The sequence below is a fragment of the Microcebus murinus genome, chromosome 14 (genome assembly GCF_040939455.1).
Source record: "Microcebus murinus isolate Inina chromosome 14, M.murinus_Inina_mat1.0, whole genome shotgun sequence".
Taxonomy (NCBI): Eukaryota; Metazoa; Chordata; class Mammalia; order Primates; family Cheirogaleidae; genus Microcebus; species Microcebus murinus.
Window position 1 is genome coordinate 24,241,345 of NC_134117.1, and position 13,947 is coordinate 24,255,291.

The window sequence follows — 13,947 nt, forward strand, 5'->3', positions numbered from 1 at the left end:
ACTATGGGTCAATCAAGAAAGAGGCAGGGAGGCAAACTGGGTGAAGTTGCCACTGAGGTCCTTTGCTCCAAGTAAACTCTGTATCTAGCCATTCCTATATTTCTCTCTGGCTGTCAAGAGTCCCTAGAGAACTACTGGAACCCTCTTGCTACGACTACTAGCCAAACTGGGAGGCAGATGCTTTCCTGGGTCCTATAGTCTTTGTACAATTGGCCAAACCTCCCTGTGCTTCCCTGGCCCTTGAGGCCCTGAGCCCCTCTAGCACTGCAGTCTTACCTGGAATAAATGGCGACACATCTCATCCTTGATGAGGCCCAAGAGGGTCTGGCACTGGGACACAGGGGCTGATTCAAGGGCCACTGTCAGCAAATGCAGCCCCATGTGGATCATAACCTCTGAGTTGTGGCGGTCATGTGGATTGGTAAGGGAGATGAGGAAGCGGAAGAGCTCTCGGATGCAGGGAAGACCATACGGGACCAAAGCTGTGCCTAGGGAAGGCCGAGAGGAGAGTGGGACTGCTAAGAAACAACTAGCCTATTGGCTTGGCCTAGCTTGCCCTGCATTACACAAGGAAATTTCAGGTAACTGATTCTCTTCAAGGAAAAGGATTTTTTTTCCTGGGGAGATGGGGGGACTAGCCTCACTTAGAGGGAATCAGAATCGATGATCCTACCTTTCTGTTAAAAGTCCTAAGCTTTGTATTCTTCCCTCTTACTTCCCATTGCCCATAAAACTCCCTCTTTGTAGTACATGGTAGGGAAAGGCTCCATCCATGCCAAGAGTCCTATGGCTTGATTCCATTTTCTAACTAGAAAATGGCCTAGAACTTGGAACAGCAGGTAGTCACCTTGGTCCAAGATGGTCTAGGCTAAGGCAGTTTAGTGGGTAGGATGGAGGAGGTGAGCAGGCATAGCCTGCCAAACGGTACTCACCTTCTTTCTGGGAAGATTGTGTAAAGCGCACACCCCGAGGATTGACGTAGTCCATGTCATGGACAGAGGCAGAATCAGAGTGGTCGGCAGGGGACGTGCATTCCTCTAATACTTCAGGGATAGATTCCACGGATGCTGACTGGGCCTTTTCCACATGGGCCCCTTCCTGATGTGATCAGTAGCAGGGAGATATAGGAAGAGAGATGAAGCAACTTGGAACTTACTCACCTGAAGTACCTGTCCCTCCAAGGCTGTCTCTGATGGGCTACAGATATAGGGCCAGGCCAGCTCACTGGTTTCTGAATCAATGCAAGATGGCTCCAGGCAGGAGTATGAAGGACTCAGAAAACATCTCTTGAGGTATCACTGACCTACAGTGACTAGAACCCTAGAGATGCAGAGGCTCAAACATGCTTAGGATTTAGATCATTACCTTCTATGAAAAGCCATGGCAAGCTCCCTCCCTTTTGCCAAGTACTTCCTATATGCATAATTTGATAAATCCCATGAGCAACCTCTCACAGTGAGTTATACTGTGGTTTTTCTAGGCAGCATTGCTAATTCTGGGAAACAGGAAAGAACCTCTCTTCCCTAACCTTCTTTTTTGAGACAGAGTCTCGCTTTGTTGCCCAGGCTAGCGTGAGTGCCGTGGCATTAGCCTAGCTCATAGCAACCTCAAACACCTGGGCTCAAGCAATCCTCCTGCCTCAGCCTCCCGAGTAGCTGGGACTACAGGCATGTGCCACCATGCCCAGCTAATTTTTTCTACATATATTAGTTGGCCCATTAATTTCTTTCTATTTATAGTAGAGATGGAGTCTCACTCTTGCTCAGGCTGGTTTTGAACTCCTGACCTCGAGCAATCCGCCCGCCTCGGCCTCCCAGAGAACTAGGATTACAGGTGTGAGCCACCACGCCCGGCCTCTAACCTTCTTTTAAGCCAAGGCTTGAATGAAGGATCTAAAGGATCAAGCCTATTCCCCCAAAGTGGAAGAGTGAACAGAGACCTTTAAAAATCAAAGCCAAGCAAATCTTTTTCTAAAACTTGGGCTAAAAAGAGGGGAAAAAAATTAATAAATTAAAAAAAAAAAAATCGAAGCCATACCTGGGGGTCAGGCTGTTCGGGAACCCCTAGCTCACTGCTCCCAGGCTCTGTGGCTGTGCTGTACCCTGCAGAGCCAAGTTGCTCTAGGTCAGTGAGATCTTCCTTAGAGGTAGTCTGGGAGGAGAATTCCAGGCCACTGTCTGTAGAGGGGCTGACCACTGCTGACGTAGCTTCTGAACTTGTAGAGGAGATAGGAGTGGGCACATCAATGAAGGGCATGCCACCTGCAAAGAAAAGTAAGTGAACCTTGAAAAAGAGAGATTTTGTGGGCAAAACATACCCTCCATGATTACCAGGGGCTCTGTTTCCCAGATTGCACATTCATCTCTGCATATACTGGTCTCTACAGTCATCAGAGTCCCTCTGAAAGGAGAACAACCTTAAGTCACTCCAGAGTTGCTGAATGGTTAAAGTCTGATTTGACCTGGAATTTCCCTTTTTGCTCTCAGCAGAAAGACCAAAAGCCCCTCAGTTGGTTGGTCTTCCATTTCAAAAGCCCTGAGAGAGAAAGCTCTTCCATCTACACTCATCAGAGGAAGCAGCCCAGAGTACTCACCAGCGAGGTTAGAGGATGAGGTGGTTCCATTGGGAGTGGGCAGCTCTGAACCTGTTGTGACTTTGGTCATATGGCGTGGAGGCCGAGGGGATCGCTTCTGTTTCTTCCACTTGGATGAATCACTCATGCCTCCTGCTCTCATTTTCAGCTGGAAATATCATACCTTATTAGTGCTGATATTCAACTAAGACTCGATCCCTAGAAATCTCCCTTTACTTAGTCCTTCTGGTCTCTAGAAAACAATCTGTACCCCACATCTGTGCTAAAGAAAGAATCTAGACAATCAGATCACATTCCTACTTCTCTAACCTGGCTTCTACATTTGCCACTTTATAGGTTGGCATGGTAGCCCCCAAGTGGAAGGCACCATTCTGCCTCTGCGCTGGTCATTGGTGGGTAGGGTCAGTCCTCACACTTATCACTCTGCTTCCCTGGGTCCTAAGTGTTACATTAAGCAGGGAATCCTGAGTCCTGTAGATGATGTAAGACCCTCTTGCAGAAAGGGTAAGGGCAGGGGCACCTTTGTCTGGAGTACCAGATCTACAGGCCCATGACTCCTGGGCTTTCCTCCTCAACTACGCTGTAGAGCAGGCTTCTACTTCTAGTTCTTATCCAACTACGAAAGCCTACTCCTTCGCATCCAGACTCTTAGCTTTCTTACTGCTGTGTGGACTGGGTCTAGACCGTAAACATATCCCTTATTCTCTGGAATTACTGCCTCAAATTGGCCAAAGGTTCATTCCTTGGAGTTATAGAAGGAGTGGCATCCTAGTTTATTTGGGAGTTAAGGATTGAGGGTCATGTCAGGCTGCTGCTCTGCTCTCTGCTGCTCCCAATTTTGTTGTATCAATGGGACCTCCTGTCCTTTTCACTGTTGGTCTTTCTAAATGCAATTTTATGTTGTCATATGGTGAGGTTACTATTGATTCCTTAGAACCCCTGCTCTATTCTATTCTCCTCTCTCTTGCTGTGTTTCTATTCCTCCTATAGCTTCCTTTTAGTCACAAAGGACAATCTCTTTCACCTGTTGACTACTCTAGGATCTATGTTTTTTATGTATTTCCTCCACCTTAAATTCACAGTTACTTTGTTTAGGCCCATTTTGTTTTCTTAGCCCTGATGGTTTCTCAGTTGGAGTTTTAACCTAGTCACTCTACAGAGTTATACTAAACTATTCCTAGACTAATAGACCATTTCCTGGATTGGGAAACAGCAACTCTCTTCCAGGAACCATGAGAATGACTCTAAAAAGAGTAGAAATACTTTTCCTCCCTGCCTCCTCCTAAAGGCTGAATATATCCAGACTATCCTTTGCCTGTTCAATTCCTTCTCATATCTGGGGATAAAACTCCTTCCTCAAGCTCTCCCAAGCACTCAGAGCCTGGGTAACTTTTGATCCTTTGCTTAGAAAAGGGATAATTCTTCTATCCCTACCCACAGCTCCTTCCAATAAAGGAAAAGCCCAACAGCTGAGAGCCCTATTTCTAGCTCTTAATAATATAGCAACTACCTGACATTGGATTTACGCTTCTTGTCACTCCATCTCTAAAATGCCTGCAGTCATTTGTCTAAAATTGAGCTTCAAGTGTTCTGAACAGTGTGGCTAACCAGGAACCAGAAGGAGCTCTCTCCAGAAACCACTGGAACTCAGCTGGATCAACTGCATGGTAAAAAAACGTTCTGGGAAGAATCAGCCAAACATGCAGAAGGGTAAGAAGCCCAAGAGATCAATGAAGGACCTCCTGGCCTTATTAGCAGTCGTCACTGAGCTCCAAAGTACTAACAACTGGATCCACTTTTATGAGACAGCCTTTCTCTCCAGGAGGCTCCCCCATGTCAGGGACTCCAGACAGAGAACCCAGTCAGTCACTGAGATTTCTTCCCATACTAGGATCTTTCCTGTTTCTTTTCTATTCTCTTCAAAACTTGCTCCAACCTGGTCATTTCAATGAGTATTCTCTGCCTCCTGGCTGGAGTAGGGGCCACAAGGCTGGTAGTTCTCACAAATGCCTCAGCTCTTAAAAAGTATAGTTATGCTCCCTGTCCTAAGGTCCTAAGCTGTGGGGTGGCCAGTAGGTGTTCATGGAACCCTACATCACCTCATCTATACAACTTTGTATTCTAAAGGACAGCATAAGCTTTCCAAAATAGAGAACAGATTCTAGGTTAATAATCATGGCAACATGCTGGATAGCCACTGAAGAGAGCTGTAACTTGAGACTATGTAAACACACAAATGAAACTTGAGACAATGCATTCAAAGAGAACACAGGCCTATGCACTATATCTAGCTAGGTGTACACACAGTTATTTTTATTTTCAATGATCTATACGTCCACAATCATACCTCTAGCATGCACACTCTTGTGACAGCCTAGAGATAGCCCACACTCTTCTCTCCCTCTTCTTCTTAAAGTGGAATATGGGGATTAGGATAATCTTTGGCTTGGATCCCTTCCCTAAGCTCCTCCACGTGTTGACTTTTAAAGGACAAAGGGGATCTTTGCAAAGTATTCCCAGTGTTCTGGGCTATCCTGGCACCTGGCTTCTTCCTATCAATATAGTTCTAAACCTTGGAATGACCCCTTTAATGGTAACCAAGGGAAAAAAAAAGACCTTAACTAGATTGACTGCCTTTTCTCTCTAAACTCAATCCAGGTATCCAGATAGAGTTGAGGACTATGATTAAGCTCTCTCTCTCTCTCTTTTTTTTTTTTTTGAGACAGAGTCTCACTTTGTTGCCCAGGCTAGAGTGAGTGTCGTCGCATCAGCCTAGCTCACAGCAACCTCAAACTCCTGGTCTCAAGCAATCCTACTGCCTCAGCCTCCCAAGTAGCTGGGACTACAGGCATGCGCCAACATGCCTGGCTAATTTTTTGTATATATATTTTTAGTTGGTCAATTAATTTCTATTTATAGTAGAGATGGGTCTCGCTCTTGCTCAGGTTGGTTTCGAACTCCTGACCTTGAGCAATCCACCCGCCTCGGCCTCCCAGAGAGCTAGGATTACAGGCGTGAGCCACCACGTGCGGACTATGCTTAAGCTCTCTATACCAGCTCTGAGCCAGGGAGAGGGTAGAAGAGGGATGGGTCTTGCTTGAAGGTTTCTTATAGTTTCCCTAGAAATGGTAGATGATCTTAAGCCTCTCCACAAGGTGACAGCAAGACCAGGCTCTCTAGGCTCACTATGTGATATTCAAGTCTTCTCCTGTCTCCAGGCAATCAGATGCCCCAGGAGAATTCTCAACACTGCAAAGCTATAATCACGTGCAACTCTTCCAAAGCCGTGCTGTTACTAGGGAGAGGTAAGTTGTACACAATGGAAAGGGGACCCAGGTATTACATATAAAAAAATGAGCATTTAAAGAAATAAATAAAAAGGGGGAAAGGAGAGGGAGAGGGAGAGAGACCTTGAGGTTCTTAAAGAGTAGTACCCTCTCTAACTGGTTCAGGGCTTTGGTCTGCTCCCCACTACTTAGCTCCAGTTTGTTGAGGAGACATGGAGAAATCTGTGAAAGGCAAATGCACGATTTAAACAGAGTGAAATAAACTCAGACATACGCCAACAGGGCACAGGGCAGGAATGGGGATGGATGGCAGAGGAGAGGGGAAGGTCAGATGCATGCACCAAAAAGCCAAGGGTCATCTCCATGAGCAGAACCTCTTAGGGCTGCAAGCAGAATCCTCATCAGTGGCCTGAGAAGTCCAGGGCTTCAATTCAAGATAGAAAGAAGCCACTCTTCTGACCACCACTCTTCTCCTAGCAGATTAAGAACCCTTTGGTCTGGAGTCAGGCTTGATCTATCTCTTCAGTAGCATGAGCCCAGTCTAATCCAGCACTAGGGTAGGATTTAGGGCACAGCCTCTATCAACCTCCTACCTGCTGACAAGGCTGAGCCCTGATGGGATGGCAGGACTTTCATCTTTGTCAATATATATATATATTTATTTATTTTGGCATATTATGGGGGTACAGATTTTAAAGTTTCAATAAATGCCCTCCCCCCCAAGCCTGAGTTTCCAGCATGACCATCTCCCAGATGGTGCGCATCTCACTAATTATGTATGTATATACCCACCCCCCTCCCCCCTGCCCTATACCCTATTACTGTAGTACCTATGTGTCCACTTAGGTGCTACTCAGTTAATACCAGTTTGCTGGTGAGTATATGTGGGGCTTGTTTTTCCATTGGGGATACTTCCCATACTATTCCATTCTTGGGATACTTCACTTAGTAGTATGGGTTCCAGCTCTAACCAGGAAAATATAAGATGTGCTATATCACCATTGTTTCTTAGAGCTGATGTCAACATATATTTTTAGCCCAGAATGATGGGCCTCACTGAGTTTCCATAAAGAACTGGCTCACCAGCTTATGTGGTGGTTCAAAGAAAGATAGGCCAGAAAGGAAAGTTGGGGAAGGACAGGTATCTGGGAGAGAATAAATCTCTCTAAAGGAGTGAGAGCCACTTCTAGATTCCAAGCAGACCTGTCTAGGCAAAAGCATGTCTGTGCTAAGCAGAGGTATCCCACAGTACTGAAACTGGGAGATTCAGGTCCGGATGAGGGACAGCAGGACAGCTCTCAGGTCATACCTTCTTCATGTTGGTCCCCACATAGTTCTTGGGTTCTTCTTTAAACTGAGGTAACCTATAAGATAGAGAATCCCATGGACTGTCATTAGGGATAATGACAAATGTCACCCTCATGCCAGCCACAGACCAAAGGTGCTGAGTCAGGGCATGGATGCCCTGTGTCTTAGGAAAAGCTGGGAAGAGAAGCAGACTAATTTCACCCCTCTCAGAGCTTCATCAAAGAGCCACAGGAATCAAGGGATGTATGACATGGACAAAAGAAGGTAGTCCTGAGGACAAAGTGACTAAGTACCCTTGGAGTGTGGAGGCTCTTTTCATCCTTAAACTGATTCCTTCCTGCTTGTGTTCACTTGGCAAGTACTGCTAAAAGCCAAGGGATAGGGAGAGGGCATCTATCAAAACCCTAGGAGACTGGCATAGGGCAAGAAGTAAAAGGCAGATTGAAATTTTGAAGCCAGCAAATTTGAGCCTGAGTAGCAAGAAACTCTTTGCAGCAGGGTCCAAGGGCAGTCTTATCTGTAGATAATAAAGATTATTATCTATAGATCTGAGAGCAAAAAGAAATCCCAGGGGGAAGTTTTAAGGCCACTGTTTCAGCTCTTCTCAAAGTGAATCTATTGAAAGGAGGTGTAGGAAACAGGCCGTTAAGCCTAGCATGAAAAGGCCTCCTAGACCCTAGGCCGAGGGCCTTACCTAGGGTAACCAACCATCTTGGTTTGCTTGGGACTGAGGTGGGTTTGCCAGGATATAGAACTTTCAGCACTAAAATGAGGGCAGTCCCAGCAAACTGGGATTGTTGGTCACCCTAGCCTTGGCCCTCTCCACAGAAATCAGACTGAGCTCTGGGAGCTCAGCAACCTGTTCCAGGGTCCCTTGAGTTTGGCTTCCTTTCTGGGTTTTCTTTCCCAGCTGCTACCTGCAGAGAAACAGACATAAGTTTGGGAAGCAGAATGAGGTCTGTCAGCCTAGATTAAATAACCCTCTGCCTCCTCCTGAGGCCAACTCAGCTCCCTCCTCCTTCTCCCTTGTTCGGTAACCCTGGGCCCAGAGAACTACCCCCATGCATAATCCCAGTGGCCTCTCATGTGGCTGTGGGGTTGGCCAGGTCCCTGACGTGGCTATGTGGAAGCAGGCAGACTCAAGAGGCCTGGACAGCCGGGCTGAAGCAAACAGCAGCAGGTTTACCTTGTGAAGAGCAGCTGCACCATGTCTACGAGAGTGTGCTCTGCGGATTTTCTCAATAACTCTGCACAGGCAAAAACAAATAACACAGGTGTCATTACTTGCCGTGCTATTATCAGGAGGCTTTTCAGAGCAGACTCCCCTCCAAACCTTGTTTACCAAGGATTATGCCAAACTTATTAAAACCAGCTCCAGCTCAGCCTGGCAGCCATAACTTCACTGGCCCACTAGGTGGCACTACCGAGTCAAGAAAAAACGGGGAGCAATAAATGTGTCTAGGAGTTGCAGGCTGGTGTCAATCCCAGAAAAACTCAAGGGAGGAGATCTGCTTGGGCTGAGTCAGTCTGGGATCCATCCCAACTCCTGCCCTGGCATAACGGGCTGAAGTCTTTAGCTTTGCAACAGTCATGTACAGAGGTATCTTCTAGACCCATATGGTTCCTTGAGTCTGATGAGAAGTCCTGAATTTTCCTTCTTTATGGGGTTCAGAGACAGCATCCTGTGTTCACACTCAGATAGTGGCCCCAGGAATGATGAAGAGGCCAACATTCAAGCACCTACCACTGAGCCTCATTTCAAAGCAGATCCGGAAGCAAGACTGCATAATCTCACACACGGATTCATTGGTTAGGTGGGCACCCACTGGGGTCAGCAACAGAGTCCGTAGGACCTACCAGGAAGAAAGAGGAGTTACTATGATAAACCAGGTAGGCTGGGTGAAGAGAGGCTTTCCGGAGGAGAGAAAAGCTGCCTAGTGGTTCCTCTAGTCTTTCAGAAAAGTATTCAGGGGTGAGAAAGAGAGGTTAGCAACAATGTTGACCTCACTTCAGTTTGGTAGGGAGGTCTCCCAGGAGCTTGTCTTGGAAACTGTTTCTTTACTTTGTATGACCCTGACATAGTTCAAAACTCATTCCATCCCTAACCCACGAGCCCAATAGGTGGATGGCACAGATACAGTCTGCCAGAGGTACAAGTGTATTAAGGGTTTCTGGTATTTGATATCAATTCATTTAAAGCTTTTAATTGTTTTCCTTAGAAAAAGCTTTCACTTTGGTTACCTGAGCTGCTTGTTTGGAAACAAAGTAGGCTCCTAAGCCCCAGTGGAGTCAAAACACAGCTTCATGCTGCCAGCACACTCGATAAGTAGAGCTGGATGCACCAGCCCCTGGCCATTAGCCTAATTGCTCTTCCCTTCCTGCTTACCTGAAGGATTTTCATCAGGACAACCTCATCACTGGCAGGATCCGTGCCTACAAAACGAGCATGGGTGACAGCATCTGCCATGTTCTCCATGCCCTCTGCTGTGCCATCATGAGTGGGATCTGCTCCAGTGAAAAAGGAAAAATTAAATGAAGAGGGAGAAAAAAAAAGACAGACTGTCTAGGGACCACTTTGAGAGAATTTGGTTTTTCTCCTCTCCAGTTCCCTAACTTGTGGATCCTTAATATGAGAATTTTTGCCCAAAACTGGCTTTCATGAGCTCCTTAACACAAGCTCCACTGGGTAAAAAAGTGGTTCTCAAACTTAAGCAAAATCACCTGGAATGCTTGTTAAAATACACATTGCTGGTTTCATACCCATAGTTTTTGATTTTGTAGGTCTAGAGTGGGGCCTGAGAATTTGTATTTCTAACAAGATCCCAAGTAAAGTTAACACTGCTGATCAGGGGACCATACTTTGGGAATCACTGGTGTAAAACTACTTGTTTCACAGAGGAAGGACTTGGAAAGATGAATTTTTGGCCCAGACCAAAAGCCATGTAGGACCAGAGCTTTGAATGCCACGGTTGTAGTTTTTCTCCTTTCATCTTTCAACACAGCTTTTCTCTCTGCTTGCTTTTAGAATTCTGTGTTCAGGAGCAACTGAGGTAGAGGAGCAGGAAGAAGAAATGGACAGTCACTGCCGCCAGTAATTATATCTGGGTACCAAGTTACAGCAGATCAGAGACCTCATTAGTTTCATTCTTATTTAAAACAATATGACAAAGAGCAAAAATCCTGTTTCCAGCTTAACTAAACATTAGGAGAGAAAAAGAGACAAACTAAACAGGACTGGAAGCTGGCTAGTTGGACAGTGGGGAGAGAAGGAGGATTTTAGCTGTGCAAAAGGAGGGGAGAAGCTAGAGGTCAGACAACCAGCACCATGTTGAAAATGAACACAGATGCTACCAAAGGGGGAACTCAGCTCCCATTCATGTGTTAAACAGCCATAAGGAGTGGCCAAAAAAGTTGTCACCATCAAGGCCTTATAATGCTCCTGCAGAACTGCCTGGCTCCTGTCCCAGGTCTGCTCTGAAGAACTCTTTCTATGCTATTTAGTCCTGAAAGGGGAGCATAAGTAGGGGCAAAGGGCAGGCATATTGTAAAGCTTTTCGAGTGACACAGAAAGTTATTCCGGAGGTGCACGGTATAATGCAGGAGCATCTCCTAGCTTTAAGTGGTAGGAGTTAGAAGACATATTTGCCATTTTTTCTTTCTTGGTATCTGAAATTATGGAATTTCTAAGCCTAAAGCTCAGGGGATGGCTGAGAAACTCGAGCATTTCTCTTGCAATGCTAAGCAAGATTTTCATTAATTATGAGTGTTTTCATCTTTCTATTCTGTCCTTTTTAGTCTCTGACACTTCATCAAAGACTTTCTTTGTCCTACTTACAGCATCCCTCTACTCAGGACCAGGAGTGGTTACTTTAGAGGACATGCAGAAGGAAGTCAGTTTTATGATATATAGTATAATGGGGTGACCCAGCTCCTCCTATCACCCCAACTCTCCATGTTTCTCCCAATTTGCACAGGAAATCCCATACTCTCAAGGCTCTTGCCCAAATCCTCTCTCACAGCCCTGCCTGACAGTCTTTATTCAGTCTACCAGAGCCCGCACAGGAAACTGTGGTCCTGCTCAGTGTTGTGTAGCATTTCAGAGCTCAGTGAATGGCAGCCTTGCTCCCATCTCACAAGGCTCCTGAGGGTCCATTTCTTCCCCTCTTTCACTAATCTCTCTTGTTAAAGTGGTTTAAGCTCTACTGATCTCTTTGTATTAATAGTTCTTATCCCTTGAGCTTGAGTGAATTAGCAAAGTTAATTTTCTAAAAAGGCAGGTAAGAGGGATAGGTCTTTAGAACCATAGGCAGGGCTTGCTGGCAAGCCATGTAATCAGTGGCACAAATCCTGGTCTGGCAGCTGTGTGGGACCAAACGAAAGGCCAGTCCTTGGAGTAGGACCTAAAATAATCCCTGAAGCCTTGGGTCATAGGATTGAGAAGTTGGGGGTGTTTTCTTCTAGAAAGAGCAGCCTAAACAAAGGATTGTTTGGCTTGGGCTCCCTTAGTAGATTTTTTCTTCCCCAAGACCCCTTCTTCAGAATGTCCTCCTTTTCTGGCCACTCTTGAGCCAACGTCAGGGAAATTTGCCAATCTCATCTCCTTTGCTTTCATGCACTCCTTCCTGCTCCTTTTCTCATGCCCACCACAATCACCACCTCCAGCATTCTCTTTTCCCACCACAGGAAACTCCAATGACCAGCTGGCCTGAAGTCTCCAATGACCAGCCTATCTGCCAAGTTCAGAAAGAGAAGAGAATATCACCCACAAAAGAGCAGAGGGAAAAGGCACAGGGGGCCGCTATTGCAGGCTGTGAAGAGAGATGACCTGCAGGTGGAGCTCAGGGCAAGGCTGGAAGTGGCTGGGCCTGATTTTGTTTAGGAAAACTATGAAGCTACAATTAGGGTGTTTGAAGAGGCTGATGCATCTATTCAGAAGCTAGCTGGCACCCAGGATTCCTGCTCAGGATCCTCAATGCTTAAGCTGAGCAAATCCAACTTTTCTTGAAAAGATAAAGGGTTTTCCTGCCCTGAAATGAAGGCTGTTTTCTCTTCTGGCTAGCTACAAGCCGAGCCTCTTCTTTTCTTGTCTCCCTACTTAGAAACAAAGACAGCTGCCTGTTTTTGATGTTCCTCATCCTTGCACATGGACTGGCAATTGGGGAAAAGGAATTTAGGATCCTGAGTGACAAGACCAACTAGAAAAGGAATCTAAAAAAAGACACCACAAATTCAGAGATAAACTATAGACTGGGTGAAATATTTGGCCTAAACTGGGAGGAAACGTGTGTAATATTATGATAGACAATGGGTTAATATTCCTACTACACAAAGAGCTCCTACAAATTGATATGAAAAACAAAAACAACTCAATAAAACAATAAGCTAAGGAGAGGAAATTCAAATGTTCAATCTCTAGGAAATAAAAACAACAAAATACCAGTTTTTACCCACCAAATTAGTACAAATAAAGAAAACTGATAATATTCAGTGCTGATGATAGGGTGGAGAAATGGAAACTCTCAAACATTGTTGATGGAAGTATAAATGCTGTAATCTTTTGGGAAAGCAACCTGGAAGTAGCTATAAAAATATAATATGCATGTGGCCTTTAATCCAAAAATTCCAAGTTCAGAAATCTTTCATACAAAAGTAAAATTAGTAAATAAGGACATATGAACAAGGATGCTTATTTTAGCATTATTTATAATAACTCCAAATATGAAACAATCTAAATGTTAAATATTAATAAGAGAATGACAAAATAAATTATTTATACTATACTATCGATACTATACTGCTACTAAAAAGGAAAAAAAAAATCATACAAAAGACTGAGGGGATGGCCGGGCGCTGTGGCTCACGCCTGTAATCCTAGCACTCTGGGAGGCCGAGGCGGGCAGATTGCTCGAGGTCAGGAGTTCGAAACCAGCCTGAGCAAGAGTGAGACCCCGTCTCTACTATAAAAATAGAAATCAATTAATTGGCCAACTAATATATATAGAAAAAATTAGCCGGGCATGGTGGTGCATGCCTGTAGTCCCAGCTACTCGGGAGGCTGAGGCAGAAAGATTACCTGAGCCCAGGAGTTTGAGATTGCTGTGAGCTAGGCTGACCCCACGGCACTCACTCTAGCCTGGGCAACAAAGCAAGATTCTGTTTAAAAAAAAAAAAAAATACTGAGGGGAGAGGGAAATGGGGAGTTACTGCTTAATGGTTAGAGTTTCTTTTTGGTGTAATGAAATAGATGGTGGTAATGGTTGCACAACACTATGAATGTAATTAATGCCACTGAATTGTACACTTAAATGATTAAAATAGCAAGTTTAATATTTTATGTATATATATATATATTTTTTTTTTCTTTTCTTTTTTTGTTTTTGCAATAGGGTCTCGCTCTGCTGCCCAGGCTAGAGGCCAGTGGTGTGATCATAGCTCACTGCAGCCTCAAACACCTCAGCTCAGATGATCCTTAGTCTCCCAAGTAGCTACACTACAGGCACACACCACCATGCTTAAAAAAACTTAAAAAAGGCCGGGCGCGGTGGCTCACGCCTGTAATCCTAGCTCTCTGGGAGGCCGAGGCGGGCGGATTGCTCGAGGTCAGGAGTTCGAAACCAGCCTGAGCAAGAGTGAGACCCCGTCTCTACTATAAATAGAAAGAAATTAATTGGCCAAATAATATATATAGAAAAAATTAGCTGGGCATGGTGGCGCATGCCTGTAGTCCCAGCCACTTGGGAGGCTGAGGCAGAAGGATCG

The 13,947-nt window shown here is 45.2% G+C and overlaps 1 protein-coding gene across 4 annotated transcripts in view; it reads right to left on the bottom strand.

Annotated features, from left to right (window-relative positions):
* GBF1 (golgi brefeldin A resistant guanine nucleotide exchange factor 1) overlaps positions 1-13,947 on the bottom strand; it is a 125,393-nt gene that overhangs the window by 18,009 nt on the left and 93,437 nt on the right. For 2 of the 4 annotated variants that reach the window (XM_012769747.2, XM_012769742.2), the window contains exons 5-13: positions 9,575-9,693; positions 8,933-9,041; positions 8,375-8,435; positions 7,190-7,244; positions 6,004-6,102; positions 2,594-2,741; positions 2,038-2,261; positions 933-1,098; positions 277-488 (exon numbers count right to left, since the gene is read on the bottom strand). In XM_012769747.2, coding sequence (XP_012625201.1) covers positions 277-488; positions 933-1,098; positions 2,038-2,261; positions 2,594-2,741; positions 6,004-6,102; positions 7,190-7,244; positions 8,375-8,435; positions 8,933-9,041; positions 9,575-9,693 — 1,193 coding nt within the window. The remainder of the gene's footprint in view (positions 1-276; positions 489-932; positions 1,099-2,037; positions 2,262-2,593; positions 2,742-6,003; positions 6,103-7,189; positions 7,245-8,374; positions 8,436-8,932; positions 9,042-9,574; positions 9,694-13,947) is intronic. The other 2 variants (XM_012769766.2, XM_012769760.2) reach the window with 1 other exon arrangement.